We start from the raw sequence: 20,664 nt of genomic DNA, 5'->3' as shown, positions 1-20,664 counted from the left end.
TGGTACCTTGCAAACGTAGGTAGCAAGTTGAGCAAACTGTGATAGTTTTGACCCTCGGTGTCTGTATCTCTCACCTCTTTGCAAAAAGGGTTACATCAACCCAGGAACAACTGGCTCTATTCTAGAAGACCACACTCTTAATGTTCTGAGACCGTTACATAATGTAAGTATGTAGTATCAAAGTAGTTACGTTATTGCAGGGTGGGTGAGTGATCCTGTAAGGTCCTCTTCCCCATATAAGGACTGATAAATTCCCCACTCGCTCTCTCGGTATTCTCAAGCGAAGTGGAGAAGGCTAATGAGATTGGAGCAGCCCATAGATAATGGAACCACAGTCACCCTCCACTCTACAGTCCACATTCAATGCGTGTTCAAATGAGCTCATAAACTTACCTTTAAACAGGAGACAGGAGACATGAAGGAGGCTGAGTGAACTCAACACACTGCATATACAGGACAGACCCAGCAGGAAACAGCACAGTCAGACAGAGGTATGCCACTAAGCATGGCCCAGGAACTTGCCACAGCCTATGTGGAAGGACCTCCAACTTTATATAGCAACTGGCCATAATACCAATACCATAATCTGTTGTAATAGCCTCCAAATGCCATTCCCAATGCCTGTTCTCCAAAACATATGCATATGCATACCTCATCAGCTCTGTGTGTGTTCAACATACAGTTAACAGGTCAGAGATACTTATGGGCAGAGGATTCTGGGACACGGTGACCCCGCTGGCCAGCAGCACACCTGCAGTCTGCCTGCATTAAGCTGTGCGTGAAGCGTCCTCCTCCTCTGACTGCCTGTCAGCGTTCTTATTGTGTAGCACTGTGTGCGCAGACTGCGGTGTGTGTGTGTGGTGTCCGGTGGCTGACATCATGTGTTTCAGAGGATGCCACGTGCTTGTCTCACCCTCCCAGATCGTCAGCGTGGGTTACAGCTGCAGGGGGTGGCTTCTTTGACACGTTCCAAAAATGGGAGAAAATGGGGGAAACAACATTCACGTTGCAAAAATACCCCTGCATTGTGCCTGACTGATGGCTGATAACAAAATTCTATCCACCTGCAGCTGCACTCAATGGGAAGTCTCAGAGTCTTTGCAAGCCAGGCTGTGGTGGGGTTGTCTTCAATATCCAGGACAACAGGACCTCTTATGGTTGGTTTTGTGGTGGAGACAGCAGAGTAAGAGACCACTGCTGCCTGGTTTGGTTTGGCGCGAATCACTTAAAGGCTATTGAATGTTGCTGAGGAAGATATACAGTTACTAGCTAACTAGTTAGAGAGTAGGCTAGACAATGGTTCACATAGACAGCTAGCTTTGTAGCAAGAATGTATACCAAGTAAAAGCATCAGTGATTTCTAGTTTTTGCTGAATCCACCTGCTTGTATTACCCCCCTCCTCATTAACACAATAAGTTTTTAAAGTGTAAAAATCATTATAGAGAGCATTTTACTGACCTAGCTGCATTAGCTGCACAAAGCTCACTTTTATAGATTTTTCCCAAAACTAAAGACAAAATTAAATACCCTGATACCACTTAAATGCCAAAATTAAAAATAATTTTAATACTGTGGTCAGGTATGAAAGAGGTAACCGGGTGGGAGGGGGCCGTGGAAAAATAACTTGGAATGCCCCCAGAAAGAAACCATGAACTTGGAAAATTTGGAAAGGGAGCCCGTAATTAAAATTGCCTTAAGACATATTTGTGATGAGGAAAAAAAGGGTAAATGTTGAACATGTTTATGGTTGCAGCCTTTGAGGAACAAGGCTACAGTATGTGGATGTAGATTTTTATAACATTTAGCAGCTTCATTGGAACCCTGTGTGCGTGGGTGACATCTGCAGTCTTTCACTGTAATCCCTGCTGTACATATTTGACAGCACAGTGTTAAACATGCTGGGGAAATTTAATGAATATTCTTGGAATGGCATCACACCTTAGAAAATATAACTGAAAAAGGAAATTAAAGTTTTCCAGCCAAAATGTTGTTCTGCTAAACCTGTGATTGGTAAGACTATGTTTAGGTCTCTGTTTCCCTGTCTTGAAAATATGTTTCAGGAGAAGAGACCGTGGGACTCATTCACGACGCAAAGCAACATGTCATTGCAAGGGGAACAGAGCTTAAGCTGTCTTCAACACATTGACACCAACAAAACACAAACATGCCACCAGCACTCAATTTTAAATGCATGCCGAGGTGTGGGAGTTGGTCTAGCTTTTGACATGTGGTGTAATTCATATTGTGCTGAGATTGTATTATAACTCTAATATGTTGAGTTAAGGTTGGAGCTGAAACCTGTTTTATTTCTGGGATAAGGACGGGAACATTCACAGGTTGTTCCTTTTCTAAAATCTGTTTAAGTAGTTTATTCAACTAATGTGACAACTGTGAAAACTATGCATATACCCTACATACCCATAACAGTCATAATAATACCAGTAATATTAAATTTACAAGTAATCCTGTAAAAAAGACCTAATCCCTTTGCAGTTTGTACTAACTGCCACATAAAAGCCAGTTGTACAATACTCATAAGAATCTGAATCAAGTCAGTAAAGAAAAGTGGCATTGACTCTTCAAGGCAGCAGAATGCAGTGTATGATGGGAATGGGATTGGGACAGTAAGGAATAGTAATCATAATTAATGAGGAAAAACAAATATACAATCATGGAGATCAACAGATAAATGGACCATACAAACTCAAATCTTTAGCCATTGTGGAATTACTCTTTTTTTATTTCATGAGCCTACAGATCCTAAATTTCATGTTGCACAAGTTAAAATGGTGAAACGGCTCAAAAATTGTTCGGTGAAAGAACATTTAAGAGGCAGAAATGTTTCAGCTCCCTCCTAACCAAATGTTTGAAGACTAAAAGAAAATCCAATATGGGTGGCCACACATCACATAGCAGTTTTGATTCTTAGTGTACTTTTTACTTACCTTCACATGTCTGAAAATTTTCCCACACCTGTCAAAAGTGGATAACAACAACGTGATAAACCACAACAGAATAATTTGGTCTCCTGTAAATGCATCTCTAATTGTCAAGATGGCTTCCACAGGGACGGCTGTAAATGCTGCACAGTGAATTTACAATTTCCTTTACCACCAAGAGAATCAGACTCGACATTCTTTCTTTCCAATTGCATTAAGTCTCATTAGGGAAAATCAGTTGCTGCATTTTCAAAATCAAACAAAATCTCCAATCGGGGATCCTAGACAAGGAATCGAAACCCACCTTCCATGTATTTTACTCCATAAACAACAATTCACTTAAGGACTTACATTTTCATTCAGTACAGCTCAAACATTATCTTCAGTGAGCACAGCCAGCAACAGCACAGTGTTGAAAAGAGGTGAGCTGGAAAGGAACCACAGGATGTTTGGGTTAATCTGATTCTACAGCTGAGTCTAAACAGCTTCCATTCAGCACTGGCCGGTATGGAAATCACGAGGGGTCAGGACAATAAATTTAGAGACTTTCGAGTTCATGGCATTGCTCTTGTCAGCCTTTCAGGACACAATACTCTAATTTCCCCACTAAATTCAAACTCAAGGAAAGGCCATCCTATTGAGAGTGATGCATACTTGTGTTAGTAGTAAAGAAGTCAGGCAGAAAGAACGCTATCTCTCTTTATGAATTTGATGCATAAACTTTTATTTACAATCTAAATGTATTGTTTACAAAACAAACAAGAAAAAACATTTAACATACTGCAATCTCAAAAACACAACAACCAGGCTTAAAACATCCAATAATATAAAGAAAAAACATGTTTTTGTTAATTCTGAACGTTCAGTCCTAAAAAATCAAGAAATATCATCTAGTTTCAGCACTTCATAGAAATCTAAGATACACTGCTTAGAAAGAGTGACCTTTCACTCATTGATAATGTGAGAACTATCATTGGATGTTTAAAACCACTTAAATAAACTACAGTCTCAATATCAAAAGGCACACAATACTAATAAAACTAAGCTTTAGATTAATGAAACTATACAGAATATATACATTACAGACATAGTCACAAAGTGAACACTATAAGGCTCAGAATCCATTGACCGTTTCCTGGTATTCACATTGATAATAAGAATTTCCAAAGATGACTTATTCATCAAACAGTAATTGAAATACAAAAGCTCACAAAAATATATATAGTGACAAATAGCTACATTTTTCATCCTATTAAACACTATGAACCAGAAAATGTTAATGATATATAAAAAGCATAACTATGCCAGTAGAAGCAGATTAAAACACTGCACACATCAGAATCAAGATGTGAAAAAAAAAAATCCTCATGCCAAACTCTATTGGATTATTAAAAGTAAAGAGTGTAAATATGATTTTGTGGCCTGAGGCAAAGAAGCAATTGTCTGATCTACCTCATGAAGGCAACATTTATTGTTGAAAGCGAGTACGTACATGCTCTCAAATTCACAGAAACAAACCAAATGCACAATTCACAATTCAAGGGAGAGCAACATCCAACAAAACTTTTGTACATGGATAGTCTTCACAGGATCAGTGAGTACAAACCTCTTCTTAGTCCATCTTCAGTCACATAAGAGCTCCACTACACTGCCACCAAATGCACTCTTTCATACACAATTTCAGAAACAGCTGGCAACAGACCTTACAACCCTTTTCAATTTATTGCACAAAAATGTCAATTAATTTACTGAAATATTTCAGGGCACTTTTAATAGTATCATAACATCACAATACAGCAGCATTTAGTTACATATATAAATTGATCACTTTGAGTGTTGCTGATATCAGCAAATTGACATTTTGGAAACTATGTCACAAGATTAACACTTGCAATCCCCTTACCTTATAGATCACATTTTTACTTGTGCTTTGCCCCCTTACCAGATACCAAAACAAGCATAGGTGTCAAGTGTCATTTTTTAATGAAAAGTGAATCTAGCAGGACTTTTCAACATCTTACCAAGGGATGTCATTTCATGGTCATTTACCAAAGTGCTCCAGAAAAACAGGATTCAGTAGATGCAGAGTCATAGTAAATAGTTTTGACTGGAAAATAACTGGTTGCTCTTGTGTTTGATTTGGGTTTTTATATTAATGAACCTACATACACAATCAATGTACTCCAGTTTATTAAAGTTATTATTAGTTATTATCAAATAAACTGGCACAAGCACTCTGTTTCATGCTTTATTTTTGTTTGAAAGTTTTACTAGGCGTAGTTAAAAATCAATTACTTTCCTTTAGTACAGCACAATGGGTCAAGACACAACCAAATAATTACCAATAAAAAATCTCTGTCCATCTCTGACAGTACTAGAGATGGCCAAAGTTTGAATAGGTATAACTTATTGTAAATACCATAATATAAAACATTATGTAAATTATTAATTAGACTTCAGACTAAGAATTTGCTGTTTAGTGTTGACCACCTATTTGGGTGAATATTATGTGTTAGAATCCACCTAGTAAACCTGTAATTAACTGTAACTGTATAATTATGATTAACACTTCGGTTGTATAATTGTATACCGAAAAACAACAATCATCTGACCCTGAAACCTTTCTGGTTGCTTTTTTCCCTCCAAAATGGGTTTGTTTTGATAGTGTATTACACCTCAGCCTATTTCCATCAGAAAAAAAACAAATCCATTTGTTACTGTCTCCACACACACGACAGGCAAGGACCACTTCACTCGGACCACTGTAAACCTTGTAAATTTTAGGAACAGAATTAATATATTCTTGATTTTTTTTAAATTCCATATAACACCTCTGCTCTTTTGTGTCAACTATTTATATAGTTGATATTATTTATAAGCACTTGCACCGCTGTATGCTGGGTATTCATTAAAAAGGGGGTGTGTTCAATGAACAAGAGAGCCGAGCAGTCTTACAAGAAGTTCACAGTGGCCAGTGCACTAAAATTCTAAAGGTACTAACAACTTCACAATGATGTAATGCAAAAACATCCGCAAATGTTATTTGTTCCCATTAGTACTTAAATATCGGCGACATTTTCATGAATAACTTTAGCCAGTACCCTCTGCCGTGACAGAGCTCTTGCACACAGTTCTGCAGTAGCCAGCTTTACCCAAGAGGGTGCTCAGTCCCGCATTCACTAAGCCCCACGGCACAGCATTTCCGACTCACGTCACAGAAGCGTCACATCAGTAATGCAAACACACCCCTTTCGTTCCCCAGACGGGGGACACATAAACCTTACGCGTGATCATTACATGAAATACCCTTTAAAATATTGCTGCCATCAATGTCCCAGTTCTGTGCACTATAACTGCCCAAAAGAATATCCAGGCATTTTTTCCGTCAGAGGAGCAGTCGTGAAAACACACACAGAGCAGGTCACAATCAACGGCTAAATCACATGTGTGTTATCCAAGCTCTAAGACGAAAGGAGAGCAGTACTCTTGATTTTGTGTGATGCAACAGCCATTTTCAAGATAAATACATAAAACGCTATTAAATACTCAGTTTGTTTTTAGTAATCTGGTTCATATTCTTAGGGAATACACACACACACGCACACGCACGCACGCATGCACGCACGCACACGCACACGCACACACACACACACACACACACGCACACACACACACACACACACACACGCACACACACACACACAGGCACAGGCACAGGCACAGGCACAGGCACACACACAATGTTCACAACTGTCTACAATATCCAACAGTGTTCACACAAGTCCCTACTACAAGCTGTTCAGAAAGTTTTATGCAACATCAAGTCTTTGTTTGCAGCCACAACACTTTAAAATAATGTACACCACAGCTGTTATTAAAACAGTCACAGTCAATGAGAAACCAAGGAAAAAAAAAAAACCCCACACAGGATAAAGCTGAAACGGGCAAAAATAAACAAAGGTACTGGTTGTGGTCAGTCAGGATCTGACCTCTTGTTTTCTCAGGGATTGTGAAGATCACAGAGACAGGAATTCAGGCACTTTCCGAAGGCAGGGCACGGGGGGGCAAAGGGGGGGAGTGGACGTTGTTACTCCACGGTAACGGAGGCCAGCCCCTTCTCTTGGGGAATGTCCTCAGGGACTCCGAGGGAGCTGCTACTGGCCTGGTTCTTTGGCTCTTCAGTCACTGCCTCTTCCTCCTCCTCCTCCTCTTCCTCCTCCCTGTCAGTCAGAGGCCCCTGGGGGCCGAGGGGGAAGGCGCTCTCGCAGTTCTGTGTGGAGGAGACCTGGGAAATGACTGGCATCTGGACAGACGAGCTGCCTTCGAAGCCGTGGTCTGCCAGATCGTACTGTCCCAGAGCCTCCTCCTGCACCTGGCTCAGGTAGTCGGGCACGAGGAAGTCACTGGAAACCATGCGTGTCGAGGACCGAGAACAAACAGACAAGAAGGCGTTGATGACAATCACCCTGTTTTTCCCTCCACCTCAACCTCCACCCCACATGTGCAGTGCAAGTGCATGGACAGCACATCATCATAAACATCAAACTGACGACCTGAACAATCAATGAATGAACAGGATCAAGAGACTGTAACAACAGAGAGATTCTTACTATAAACACAAAACAAATGATGCAATTTGATATATCATAATTTAAGTGCAGTCATGTGAAAACGTTAAATTTATTGTAAAACACTAACACTAAGGGTGTCTTTGAAGTGGATTCTAAACTTTAAATTGTTCTGCTGCTTCAAAACAGTAATTAGCCTGAAAATTCCCATACTGTGTCATGACATCATGCAGGCATATTTATAGCAAGTCATTGTCATTCTCCATTCAGCCACCATGTGTGTGTACAGTGGAAAGTCCAGAATATAAAAGTGTATTTCTGTTTCGTGTAGGTCTAACTGATGGGAGCTGTACAAATGAAGACATTCCGAGATATGTGAAGAAGTGAGAAAACAGGCAGACAATCTACACTCCAACAATGTTCTATGACAAATAGCAATCTTCTGGTTCTGCTCAATTTAGATGACACACATTCCCAAAATGACTACAGCTGAATGTAAGAAATGCAACAAATATAATTTACTGATCATGTATAAGAGTCTAAAAACACTGAGATGATGCTGCACATTTATCTTTTAATCCAATACCGTTCAGATAATCTGCAAAATGCACTGCATGGCAGAGGTAGCAGCTAGAAGGCTGTAATTATTCAGTGGCTGAATATTATTCTTTTCCTTTCCCCTCAGCATGGGTCAGTTGCTAGAACTACAGTGTTATGTAGATCATGAATCTACATGCCAGAAACCCTGGCAACCTTGATTACACATGTCAAAGCTGAAAAACTGCTCCGAACAATGAAAAATAAAAATAGAGCATTCCATCATCTTAAGAAAGAGAAAATCGACCTGTCTACTAAAGTAATTTGTTATGAATCTTACCAAAGTTTGCAGTTTTAAAGCATCCAAACAATTGAAGCACTAAATGCAAACATAAGCATGCTAAACATTTTATTCACATTCATTTCACTTAACTAATAACTAAGCAATGTGCGCCTCGTTTGGTCAGTGGGGGGTTTTGTGCTACTGCACGTTTTGCTGGGTATGACTGAGCTATGTGTCTGAGATAAGGGCTCAAAGAGGGGCCTGAAACCTGACGCTCAACACCTGCAGGAAGAACAGTTCTCAGTGTAATACAAACCCTGCAGTGACTGGGCTGAGCACCAGCATGGGTATGCCTCTTTATCTGCACTATATCTGGAGTTCGGGCTAGGGACACAAATGTTTTGTTGCAAATTCCGTGATGAAACCACCCAGCTTTTTAGAGCCTGGTTTGGAGCAACAATACCTTTTCAAATCCCTGGGCATATTAAAAAAAAGACACTTGCATAATTATTTGCACATTTTGTACTTTCCCACAGCCACTGTATTACCCTTTATATCTACCTTTCTAATCAGGCAGAAAGCAAGCTCAGCAACCTAACTGCACAGCATATCCAAGCAAACAAACTGGAACAAGAAGTACTGGAGCACTGAGTGAAAACCATGAATCAAATATTAATGCTTCATGTGTTCTGTTCGGCTTTACCATGCCAGAGAAGGCAAACAGCCCACCCAATCAGGATCCATGTTATCATGAAAATTCAAGCTGCAATCCAGTAGAAAAGACTGGATTTGAGATGCAGTCCAGACATCGATAATGTGGCTGTCACCAGTGAAGAGACACTACCAAAATTTCGATAGAAGACAGAAGCACATCACTAATATATGTAATGGTTTTCACCAGTCAAGCCACTGTAAGGTGTGTGCATAGTAGGCACTCATTCTGCCCTGTGTACTGTGTTAGGGCGTGTGGAGAGGGGGGTGTAATTGACCAAACTCCTCACCTGCTCTGGAAGTAGTTTGCTAGCTCTGACGCCTCATGGTTCAGACTCCTCAGGTGTACGATTAAATTGCCAGAGTTGGTAAACATGGCTCCGCACGTTTTGCACTCGTAAATCCGCGGCTTGCGGATTATGTGGCGGGACACCCTCATGTGGTGCTTATATTCACCGAAGGAAGTGAAAGTGGCGCTACATATCTGGCACCGGAAACAGCGTTTACCTTCGTGCTTCAGACGGTGCATCTTTAGCGAGTAGGCCCTTGTGAACTTTTTCCCACAGCGATCACACTGGAAAGGTTTTATGCCTGACAAACAGGATGAGAAAAGTTTAGAGCGCGTGGAATTGAGACGGAGAAAACAACGCTTCAAGAGTTACCATTCATCGCTTGTCCTGAATATCTGCTGATTGTTGACATCACACAATCACACATTACTCACAAGGACATTTTATCCTATTGAGCCAAACAGTGGATTTTTTTATTTTAGGTTTCTCAGTTGGAAACAGTAACCTATGATTTTAAATAACATATTGTATATGGTTGTGGTTACCCCAGCTGGAGCTAATGACAACTTTCATACTAAAAAAAAAAAAAAAAGATGATAATTACTGTCCATGCCTACTTACAGCTTGCATATGTCATTCTTCTTGACAGTTCCCTACTTGTTGAAACATAGCAATAAAGCTGAGTGCTAGCTTGCCAACAAACCGATGAAACTTGCTGACTACCTTTTATAATGTAGTGTAAAACTGGTAATATGACCCTCTGTCAAAACGTGCAGAGCTCACCTGAGTGGATAAGCATGTGTTGCTTCAAGTTCTGGATGCGTGTGAACCTCACTCCACAAGTAGGGCATTGAAAGGGCCTGTCTGGCCCGTTTGTACCAGGCCTCGCTGATGGGCTTATGTATAGGTGATAAGGGTACTGGACATTTTCCAACCTGGAAAAAAAAACATGCTTTGTTACCTCCCCCCAAAAAAGCCCCATCATACTTCTTAAAGTCAGACATCTGACAAATCATATAATTTCTCTTTGTTTTACATTTCAACAAACCCATCGCCCTGGTTTCACTGTCACCTCTAACAGTTTCACAGTGCAATGTTTGAGGAGATTTGCCCTGCCCTTCACAGCTGCTAACTCAGACTCCTGTCCGTCTTTTACAATGTCATATATTGCCGTCATACACAGGGTGGCGTGAGGTTCTCACTGGCAAATTACCTTTCGTCGTCTTCGGCATGTCCAGCGGAATTGGATGGACCCTGGATTGAAGGCAACCCTTCTGCCACTCCCTCGTCCACTGAGCCTACAGTGGAAGATATACCGTGAACATACAATCCGTCAAAATGAATTAAGACAGACAGAAACTGGATTACAGCAGAACCAAAATATTCCGAACACATCCTAGGGTTCTGGCATTTACAATGTGGAAATTACTCACTGCAACTGATCTCAAAGGGAAACACATTTCATATGAATTTAACCTACATCCAGCACTGTGGCATGCAGTTTATAATCTTGTTTTATTGGTGATCACTCCTACTTACGACACACAATTTGCTTTCACAGCCTACACATGAAATTACACATGACATCACATTATCTTTGTACGACAGTGTACACAGCCAACCGCCGACCGTCCTGAATATAGGCCAAAATTATTCCAAATTTCATATTCCATTTTGACAAGCTCCAACACACTACACTTAAGAACACGTCACCTAAACATATGTTACATCCTGTGTTCTACCACTTAATTAATTGAGCTACATTGCATTTACATTACATTTATTCATTTGACAGACGCGACTTACAAGTGAGGCAGAGTACAACAGAAGTGAAAGCCATACATGGAGTCACAACATTAGATGTGCTGCATGACCAAGTTTCAACAGCTGGCCAGACAAGGTACAAGGAGCTACTGTACAAACTATACTGTCAAGAATAAGAAGGCCTGTCAGAGGGAATGGCAACAGTGCTGAAAGCCGGCCAGGAGGAAGGATGACACACCTATGGAGGAGGACTGTGGGCTGATAAGGAGCTCCTCCTGGACCTGCTCGCTCCCGGGGACAGTCTGCTGGTCGCTGAGGGAGCTCTGGGAGGCGCTGACAGGCTGGGATGCCTCCTCGTGCACCTCCTCATCGCTTAGCCGCTCCACCTTCACGCGCACGTCCTCCTCCGCCACCAGCGGGGACGCCGCCTTCGAGCCCTCGCAGGTCAGGTACTCGGCCAGCCCCCTGCTGACGTCGGAAGGCCTCGGCTGCTCCAGGCCGTGGGGGCTCCCGGGGAGCTTGGGCTTCTCCACCTGGAACCTGGGTGGCAGCGTAGCATAGTGGTTAAGGAGTAGGACTTGTGACCGAAAGGTTGCCGGATCGATTCCCCACCGGGGTGCTGCTGCTGTACCCTTGGGCAAGATGCTTAACCCACACTTGCCTCAGTAAATATCCAGCTGTGTAAATGGATAACATTGTAAAAAAACTGAAACCAATGTAAGTCGCTCTGGATAAGAGCATCTGCCAAATGACACTAATGTAATGTAATGACGTAATAATGGAACCTGCGGTCGATGCCGAAGGGGAAGGTCCAGGGGAAAGCCAGCGAGGAGTCCACGGGCTGGACGGCGGTCTCGGGGAAGGAGGGCGAGGGGTTGGCCATCTGCGGGGAGGCGATCTGCATGCCGCACTTGAGCGGGCTCTCCGGCGACATCACGATGAAGCTCTTCCGCTTGCGGCGCGACTCGCGGCAGGTGGGGATGGCCCTCTCCACCACGCTGCACTCGGAGGAGACGGGGGACAGGCTGCCCTCCAGGGGGGTCAGGGCCCGGCTGGAAGCACTTTCGGGGGCCGCCTCAGGGGCCTTCTCCTGCGCCACGCCGCTGGCGTTCCACAGGATGCTGGACTTCATGAACTCGGAGCAGGTGCTGGCCACGGCGAACATCTGCATGTAGCTGGCGGCCGCCAGCACGTCGATGATGTTCTCGGTGTTTATGGAGAGGGTGGAGGTGTAGGCGTACTCCAGGAGCGGGGTGAAGCCGCTCACCGTCACGTGGTGCAAGTCCAGGACGAACTTGTCCGCCTCGTCCGGCTTTCCCGCCAGCTTGGCGCGCAGGAATTCGCTGCAGCAGGCCAGGACCACCTTGTGTGCCAAGAAGAGCTTGTCCTGGACCCGGATGGTGACGTCGCAGAAGTGACCCTCGTTGCGAAGGGCGTTCAGCTTCTCCAGCATCTCCTGGCTGTGGGTGGGAGAACTGTGGGTAAAGGTTTTGACGCCCATCTTAAGAGTCTGTTTCACCTCCCGTGGATGTGGATCTGAAAAGATAGGCCAATTAATGATAACAATAACTTTAGAACAGCTTTTTTCCCTTGAGTAAAGACATTAACATTGCTTGAGTTCAAACTAAAATAACATCAATATTTTCAACAGCTTACTTACATTAATTTTACGAATTAAATTAAACATGTGAACACCAATGCAGACTGAAGGTTCCTATGAACTGTCATATGCAGACTAGGGCTGGGCAGTATGTCGTCTTTTTAAGGTATATTGATATATTTTCAAACGAGATATAGGATGAGACAATACCGTTTATATCAATATAGTTTGATGTTGCGTTATGTAATCTGTTTCTTCCATAAAGCCGTGCCAGTGTTCACATCTCTCCTCTCTCACACTCTCCGCGAAACCCCGCCCCCCACTCTCCCTCTGCGTCTGCGCGCAAACCCGGTGTTCTGTCGATTTGCCCTACCTTATCAAAATGTCCTACCGTAGCGTAGATTGATAGTCATGTCTATCGATCTTTGCTACCCTATCGGGAAATACTACCGCAAGTAGGTTGTGCTACCTTAGAAGCCAAAAAAGGTTGGTAATTCTTTTTTACCTTCTCAGAAAATGGTTCTAAGCTAATTACATAATTGTTTCCATGAATTCATCCAACAGCAATTTCGAAAATGCTGTCAAGTAAATTTTAATAATAGGCATAGCCTACTTTATCCATCACATAAACTGTATGTATTTCGACAGCCTAGTTTACATGCTGACATGTAAATTTGTAGTCTAGTTTGTCCATCAACACACTCTAATCAATACCAGCGTAAAACTTTAAGTAGCATATTTTGATATTCTAACCTTATCAGAAAAGACTACCAGGATATAACTAGAGTGGTCTGAATTACCTTATCAGAAAATGCTACCAACATAAACCTACAGGTAGTGTATTTTGATAGTCTGAAATACCTCATCAGAAAGTGCTACCAACATAGCCTATATTAAATAAAAATAGGTTTATTTATTTTATATAAGTTTTCATTTACATGTTTTGCAGCTGTATATTTTCAAACAGGGAAGTAAACCCTGCCGTTACATTTAATTTTGATCACAGTTTGTTTTAATGAAAGTGCTTGTGACATCTCACATGTGGCTTTGACTTACAAGTGAACATTTAGCCTACTTCATATAAAATACTGCGATATATATTGTGTATCGCCATTCAGCCTAAAAATACAGAGATATGAGTTTTGGTCCATATTGCCCAGCCCTAATGCAGATCTATGCTTGAACTTCACAATGAAAATTTTGTTGGCTCCATCTACATTAATTTTATAAATTACATTAAACATGTTTAAATTACATTAAACCAGAGCAGAGTACATGTTTTTATAAGGTTCCTATGAACTGTCAGATGCAGACCTACGCTTGAACTTCACAATGAAAATTTTGTTGGCTCTATGAATCCGTCAAGGTTATAATAACTGTTCTGGCAAGTGGTCATGCTTCTCAATCAAGGCGGTCATGAAACAGACATAGTCATAAATTACCAACTTGCAGAGACTAGTCGCCAAGGGATGGCTTTGTTAAAAAAAACAAAACAAAAAAAAAAGATGGAGTTAAAAAAGAGAAATGACTCCCCAAACACAACACAGACTGTATGTTGTTATTACAAAGAAATCTTTACAAATGAGGTGCTGATGCAAGCCAGCATCTGCCTGATAGGTCTATCAATTGGTTATCCAGACGCCCGACACAACGAGGAGCAAATGGAGACACAAAAATGTCAGGGATGTGTGGGAGACCAAGAAAAGCATTGCCCTTGGTGTTTGGAAGCCAGTTTACGTTCAGAGTGATTGTGACTCCTTCTGTTCAGCTAACGCGAATGCCGCAAACAGCCAAGACAGTGAGCAGCTCGTTTTAAAGTCTTGACATCACTTTTATCAAAAGACCAAAAACAAGTGATCAAGTAAATTCCTGAAACTTGTGGAAATCTAACAGGCAGTTAAGGCTACTCTACTAAAATGTATGACGCAGTATAGCTCTTACTGACATCAGTGTGAAGCTCCCTGGGGAAAGTAAACCTGAGTAAGAATGAGTTCACAGGGAAGATAATTTTTTTATCAGACATCATTGTCCCTTACAACATATTTATAAGTAGCTGGTCCGAACAACAAGATGAGTAAAACCTATTGCTGTCAACTATACTGTGACAATTAAATGTAACAATTATTAAGGAAAGACCTCATTTTTGTGAGCACAGGATATTATGCTAAACATATACTATCTTGTAATCCATAATTTAGATAGATAAACCAAAAAGAAAAAAATATTCTCACATAATCGTGGCCGTTGCACTGGATTGCATCAACCCCCTGTGCACGCTGCTTCTTGATCCTCCTACCCCTTGGAAGAGGGAAAAAAACCTGCTGTTGTTTTTCATGATTTCCCTCCCCCAAAGAGCATGTTCTCCCAGTGAACCCTTGCCTGAATCAAAACCAGATTCATAAATCTGCGGCTCATTTGTCAATATGTAATCCAATGTATAACAGCGTGTGGTAGCATGCCCTAAATTTCCTTTTGATCATTACGGTCCCTATTAGTATTCATAGGACAGCACAGCCACAAGCAACACTGTTAGTTCAGATCTGTATGCGTACATTTTAATGGATGAATACATTATTGGGTGAAACCTAAAAAAAAGTTTCTTACATTTCAAATTCCACTGGATTAGTCCACCCCAGCATGGTCAAGAATCTCAGGCCACTCAAGACAAAACAATTTAGGTTCAACCCACAGTGAAAATGTGGCATTGAATGACAAAATGTGAATGCTGCCTTCATGTCAAGCGTCTCATTAGTTTCAAGATGCTGTATTACCCTCGGCCACAATCAATGACTCTTATGCCTAAGACAAGCACAGGAAGTCCCTGTTTCCCAATTATCTGATTCATGACGACCCACATGCACAATACAATAGCACTAATTGTTTTAAAACAGTAAGTTCTGACCTGACTTGAAAGCAAGGCTGGTGAGTCAGAATGAGCCAGGGAAAGAACTTATGTGTGAGAGCAGCTTTATATATTAAAAAAAAAAAGGCAATACGACTAAAAAACTCAAAAGACATTTTCCCATTGAGGGTCTTCTTATCTGTTTGCCGTTTCCATTCACTGAAACTGTAATTATTTTATCCTTTGAGCAGGTACTCTCTTGCTTGCGCTGATGCCTAAATAAACACGTGTACGAAGACTACGATTTTGCATCTTGCTGTTCTCCATGTCCTGCCGTTCCCAAAATACATAGTGTCAAAATGCTGACTATTTATACTGCACCTATAGCATGAAAGTACATTTAAATACACAATCACTTATAAAGTATTAATAGTTTATGAATGTTTGACTTAATCCAATATTTTCCCTTTTTGTGGAAAAAACATCCCAGCCCAAACTGAGGACCATAACTTTGGTCCTGATATTATGCAACCATAATATTGCATTTATTGGAAAATGGGATTCAACTCTCGATAATCTAGTTTACTATGGTGTTGTCCTCATATCTCCTAAATAGACCTGACTGTCAGCCCCCTCCCTTCAGTATGACCCACACAGAACCATTCACACTGAAAATCCAGGGAGACCTACTGAAAAGCAGATTAAACACATGCAATACTGTTATGTAAGACTGATCACAGCAGAGACATCATATTGAAAAGCCAACTTTGTGTAGTCTCCCAGAGGACTCAGTGCAGCGGCTGTGCCAGCAACGTGCCTCGTCTTCTCTAAGGCTCGACCGTTTCCTTCAAGCATGATGGAAGTGACTGTCCTTAATGAAAAATAAGGACATTCTACGGGGTGACATTCTAATGGGAGTATAAATTGGATATAAATCTGAGTTAGGCACTTTCAATTTGTGACTGCAACGAACCAACACATACACTTTTCTTGTAAATTTCCAGTTTTTTTAATTTCTAATTTTCTCTGCTTTCACCTGTTTGCCTTTACCAGGACTGTTTTAAACCGCCCACTTTTATTCATGCTTTCAGTTTTTAAAAATTCTATATCTTCTGAAGTAGTGCAATCTTTCATTTTAGATTGTGTTAGAAAGGAAATTTGTTGTTATTTATATAGTGACCTTTATGCTGGAGAAAAGAGATGTCCTTGCACATTTATTCAGAATTTAGTAATAAGCACACAAAAAGACAATATGTAGTCCACTTGGTACTTCATTGAGTATCAACTGTATATTGAATCATGTGTTGCCCTGTATCAGGGTACCTAATTGCTCAACAATAATCTCAACTGTAGTCAGTCCCTACATTTTCAACATGAAGAACATTTTCCTAGAATGAAATCTCAGCTTGTGTGTGAGTGCGAAATGCTACCCGACAATCTTAGGAGCTTAATTGTTTTTGCAGATGTATTGTCTGTAAGTGTTTTCATATCACCATGGGACAGGGTTAAAAATGTATCCTGTTTCTATCTGCAAATTTATGCTGTAAGAATACAAAGCATTCCCGTGAAATCAGAAAAAAAAAAACCCTACTGAAGCTGTCAGTTACAAACCGTCCACAGTGACAAAGAAATGCAGTGAATGCAATCAGATGGCTTCACCAAGAGAAGAATCAGACGGTTTGTGACTCTGGATTGCTCAACTCCACTGGTCGCTCTCCAAAGCACAGATGGAAAAGGTAGGATCTCAGAGAGGCTGCACTCACTGCCACGTGACGCAGGCAATCACTAACCAGATGTGCACCTCAGAGAGCCAGCTAGTCTCCCCTCGACACAAAAACGACCATACAGACGTATCTTCTGAGAGTAAACGCTAAAAAAAAGAAGACTGTTCTGTCAATAATACATATATTATTTTTTTTACGTTCGTAAACTGTCATGTCATACCAGTAGACAAAGGTAAAGAAAGGTCAAATGTCAGTTTACAATAAGCATGTAATGAGAAGTCATCAATGGTATTTTCAGTAAACAGTGTTACTGTTGTACATTTCTCCATGAATATTTTGGGTTTTTTTTTTTTACTCCACATTTCTCAACTGCCCAGAGACAGATTCTCTCCCTGGAGAAACTGTCTTCCCCCCTGCTGTTTTCTTGGTCCAGTAGCTCTCCGCACACATGGCCTCTCCCACAGAGAAACATGCTGGACGTTTTGTCATATCTCAGACAGTCTGCTTAATTCCTGATGAATGGTGTCCCTCCGGCTCAGTCTCAGTGAAACAGAACTTTCCACTCTAGCGGTATTATCACAAGCCCCCCCCCGCTGCTACCACTTCTGGTATTTGTTTCACATTGAGCAATTTCTCCACTTTCCATATCCATCTTAAGCATATAATACGTTACAGTTGGGTGTCATATTATTATACAAAGAAACCTCCCATCAAGTCTGCAACATAACTGGAAATGTCATTTCAAAGCTGATTTTGCATGTTCAAGATACTGCCTTTCAATGTTTAACTTCTCAGATTAAGTCCCAAATATTAATGAAAGTGCACTAGACCTGTAGAAAAATAGTAAATTCAAAACAGTGATCTCAATATTTTTTCTCTAAAAGTGTCAAACTCTGTGCTCTTGTCATGTTACCCACAATCACCGATCCATTATGAGAGCCCTGGTCATACTTATCTTGGACTAGTGCCTGTTGGACACTTTTTGAACCTACCAGCAGGAATGGTGGAACCCTTGTACTTGTCAGGTAAACTGTGTCAAATATTTCATTTGTTTCAAGTATTTCCTTCGTTTCCTGCAGTGTATGTGTTTACAAGAAACACAACAGACTAATATTACATTGAAGCCCTCTACATACCCCCACTTAACCACACCCACTGCATAATGCTATTTTAGATAAGCATCCTCTGAGGACAGCCGCTTCCACTGTAATAAACAAATAACTGCACTTCAAAGACACAGAAAAATTACATTCGGAAACAGTTAAGCCAATCTGCATTTTCTGATTTTTACAATAACTTTTAATGATTGAACACAAAAGTGTTCATTCGTTCTGTAGATGTAATATGCTATGATGATATGATATTTTTGCCAGACCGCAGCAGTGTGGCAAAGCTGCCAGGGAAATACACATGTAACCAGGAGGCTCCAGATTCAAGCCCCAGGAGTGACGCTGCTCTGGTATCCTTCAGTTGCTTCAGGAAATAAATGGGTGTATAAATGGATGTGTAAAATAAGCTAAAAAAATCTACTACATATTTGAAAGATAATTTCTCGCTGATGCATTATCAACTTTAACAAATTAAATCTCCCTCCTATACTGTCTTTACTTAAAAAATAAACTCAGAAAAAGAACCTACATTTAGTGATAATGTATATACCTGAACGCATACAAACTAGACAGGGTACCTGAAAAAACCGCTGACATAATTGATCTTTTCGCTTTTTTTTGTCTGTATATGATGATGCCAGCTAGTACATACCAAGAATTTCATATTTTACATACACACAATACAGAGCAATTAACGTAGCCATAGCCACATTTTGGACATGAAGGCCCACAAAGAGGTGGTCTGTGCGACGGCACTCACGCATCTGTGAGCACAGACACGGCGTGAGTGCGAGTCGCACCTCCCCGCTGCTCCGCCGCTCTTTCAGACGGAAAATCAGGGGCGGGGTTTCACCGCCAGCTCGTATTACTTTGTTTACAATGCTTTTCACATGCAGCCGCTGTGTCGTAGCGCTAAACTCTGCGGTTACCTGACGCATACATCAGTTTTAAATTCACCTGCACAAAAAGACAAGACTATGTTCCCACGGCAGGCCAACAAATTTAAGCGACATCACAACACAGCCATCGCTGCCGGGATTCTGAAATCGACATAGAATATCACGACATGAGCTGGCTAATGTTAGCTAACCAGTATGCTAGCAAAACACTAATGTTTCCTTTTTAATGTCAGATAATGCAACTTCACACAATTCGTTTCCACGAATGCATACCACGAACGATTATACACCCATTGCCACTGATAGTATTACACCGTCGGCTAGACAGCTCGTTAGCTACCCTAGCTAACAGTCATCTAGGAAGCTTACGTTAGCCAGCAAGCTTTCAGATCGGTAGCTGAGAAATAGCTACGGTTTGCATGTGCATACCGCTGCGCCCCTTTATTTAGCACAAATACTAACATTATGTTCTCGGCATTTACCTCCCACAACCAAAAGGACAGCGATTACGGCCTATCGGTCTGCTGCAAAGCCTCGGGCTTCTGAATCAAACGCGAACGGGTAAATAGCCCACACTCACAAGAGTGGATCTCGCAGGCGTGAGGCTGCTATCTTCTGCCGATCAAAGTCCCATTTCTCTGTCAATTTCCGAGTTTATCGCTTCAGCCGAGGCTCCGAGACCGCGCTGCCTAATGTTTTCTTGTATTTTATGCAGCCTTAGATACTGAGAACAAATTGCTGGAAAGTTTAGTGAGGCCCCTTTCCGCTCCGTCTTGCTTCTTTGTCCCCTCTGATATTTTTTGCACTTTATTTTTGTCCCACAATGCACTGCGCAGTCAAAATCATGTACCAACTCTGAAGTCTGTAGACAAGATAGCGAAATTTGCAGACGAAATTAAACAGCTGTCCTGCCGGTTACTTTCGCTGGCATACTTGTATCTGCTTCAGATCGGTAGAATAGGAACCATTATGAGTATCACATGAGTATGAATGCTGTCAGATGATGTTGGTATTATGGAGTATTACCCTGTAATTAATATGGTGGAGGATAAAATTACGCCTAAAACAGCCAATTTTTTATGTTCATCATGTTGTATGTGAGATTTGGGAAAACACTTTTTATGAATACCATGTAAACACGTTTTTTATGGAAAATAATTAAATATGAGTTTGGGAAGTAATGAAAATAAACACACTACAGATGAACAAAAAGGAAGAAGAAGAAGAAGAAGAAGAAAAAAAATATAACAGACACGCTGGGGAATGTGTTTCAGTTACTGCCATTTTAGTTTGAATATGTATTTATACTCTGCGCGATCAAGCAAGTGATAACCTGGCATGGTGTGTGTGTGTGTGTGTGTGTGTGTTTTTACAGGATTCAGATTGGCATTTTTTTT

At 41.2% G+C, this 20,664-nt stretch overlaps 1 protein-coding gene across 2 annotated transcripts; it reads right to left on the bottom strand.

Moving 5' to 3' along the window:
- Positions 1 to 6,656: 6,656 nt before the first annotated feature.
- LOC118773908 (zinc finger and BTB domain-containing protein 44-like) lies at positions 6,657 to 20,236 on the bottom strand. 2 transcript variants are annotated; one of them, XM_036522935.1, is made up of 7 exons: positions 19,848 to 20,236; positions 11,879 to 12,629; positions 11,332 to 11,633; positions 10,543 to 10,627; positions 10,113 to 10,264; positions 9,330 to 9,630; positions 6,657 to 7,343 (listed from the first exon to the last, which is right to left on the bottom strand). In XM_036522935.1, exons 2-7 carry the CDS (start codon positions 12,592 to 12,594, stop codon positions 7,028 to 7,030), a joined length of 1,872 nt encoding a protein of 623 aa, XP_036378828.1. In that variant the 5' UTR covers positions 12,595 to 12,629; positions 19,848 to 20,236; the 3' UTR covers positions 6,657 to 7,027. The 2 variants fall into 2 exon arrangements, with proteins under 2 accessions (XP_036378828.1, XP_036378829.1); XM_036522936.1 differs by having other exon boundaries at positions 7,244 to 7,343; positions 9,547 to 9,630.
- Positions 20,237 to 20,664: the final 428 nt, after the last annotated feature.

Source organism: Megalops cyprinoides, chromosome 3 (genome assembly GCF_013368585.1).
Source record: "Megalops cyprinoides isolate fMegCyp1 chromosome 3, fMegCyp1.pri, whole genome shotgun sequence".
In the NCBI taxonomy this organism is placed as follows: Eukaryota; Metazoa; Chordata; class Actinopteri; order Elopiformes; family Megalopidae; genus Megalops; species Megalops cyprinoides.
Note: the sequence above shows the minus strand (reverse complement) of the source record. Positions and strands in the feature narration are given on the sequence as shown.

Excerpts from the sequence above, each read along its gene's own strand:
- LOC118773908 (XM_036522935.1), bottom strand. The coding sequence starts at position 12,594 with ATGGGCGTCAAAACCTTTACCCACAGTTCTCCCACCCACAGCCAGGAG. Across the intron at positions 11,634-11,878 it reads CCCTTCGGCATCGACCGCAG|GTTCCAGGTGGAGAAGCCCA; the intron begins GTTCCATTATTA and ends GCTGCCACCCAG. Across the intron at positions 9,631-10,112 it reads ACACATGCTTATCCACTCAG|GCATAAAACCTTTCCAGTGT; the intron begins GTGAGCTCTGCA and ends CCTGTTTGTCAG.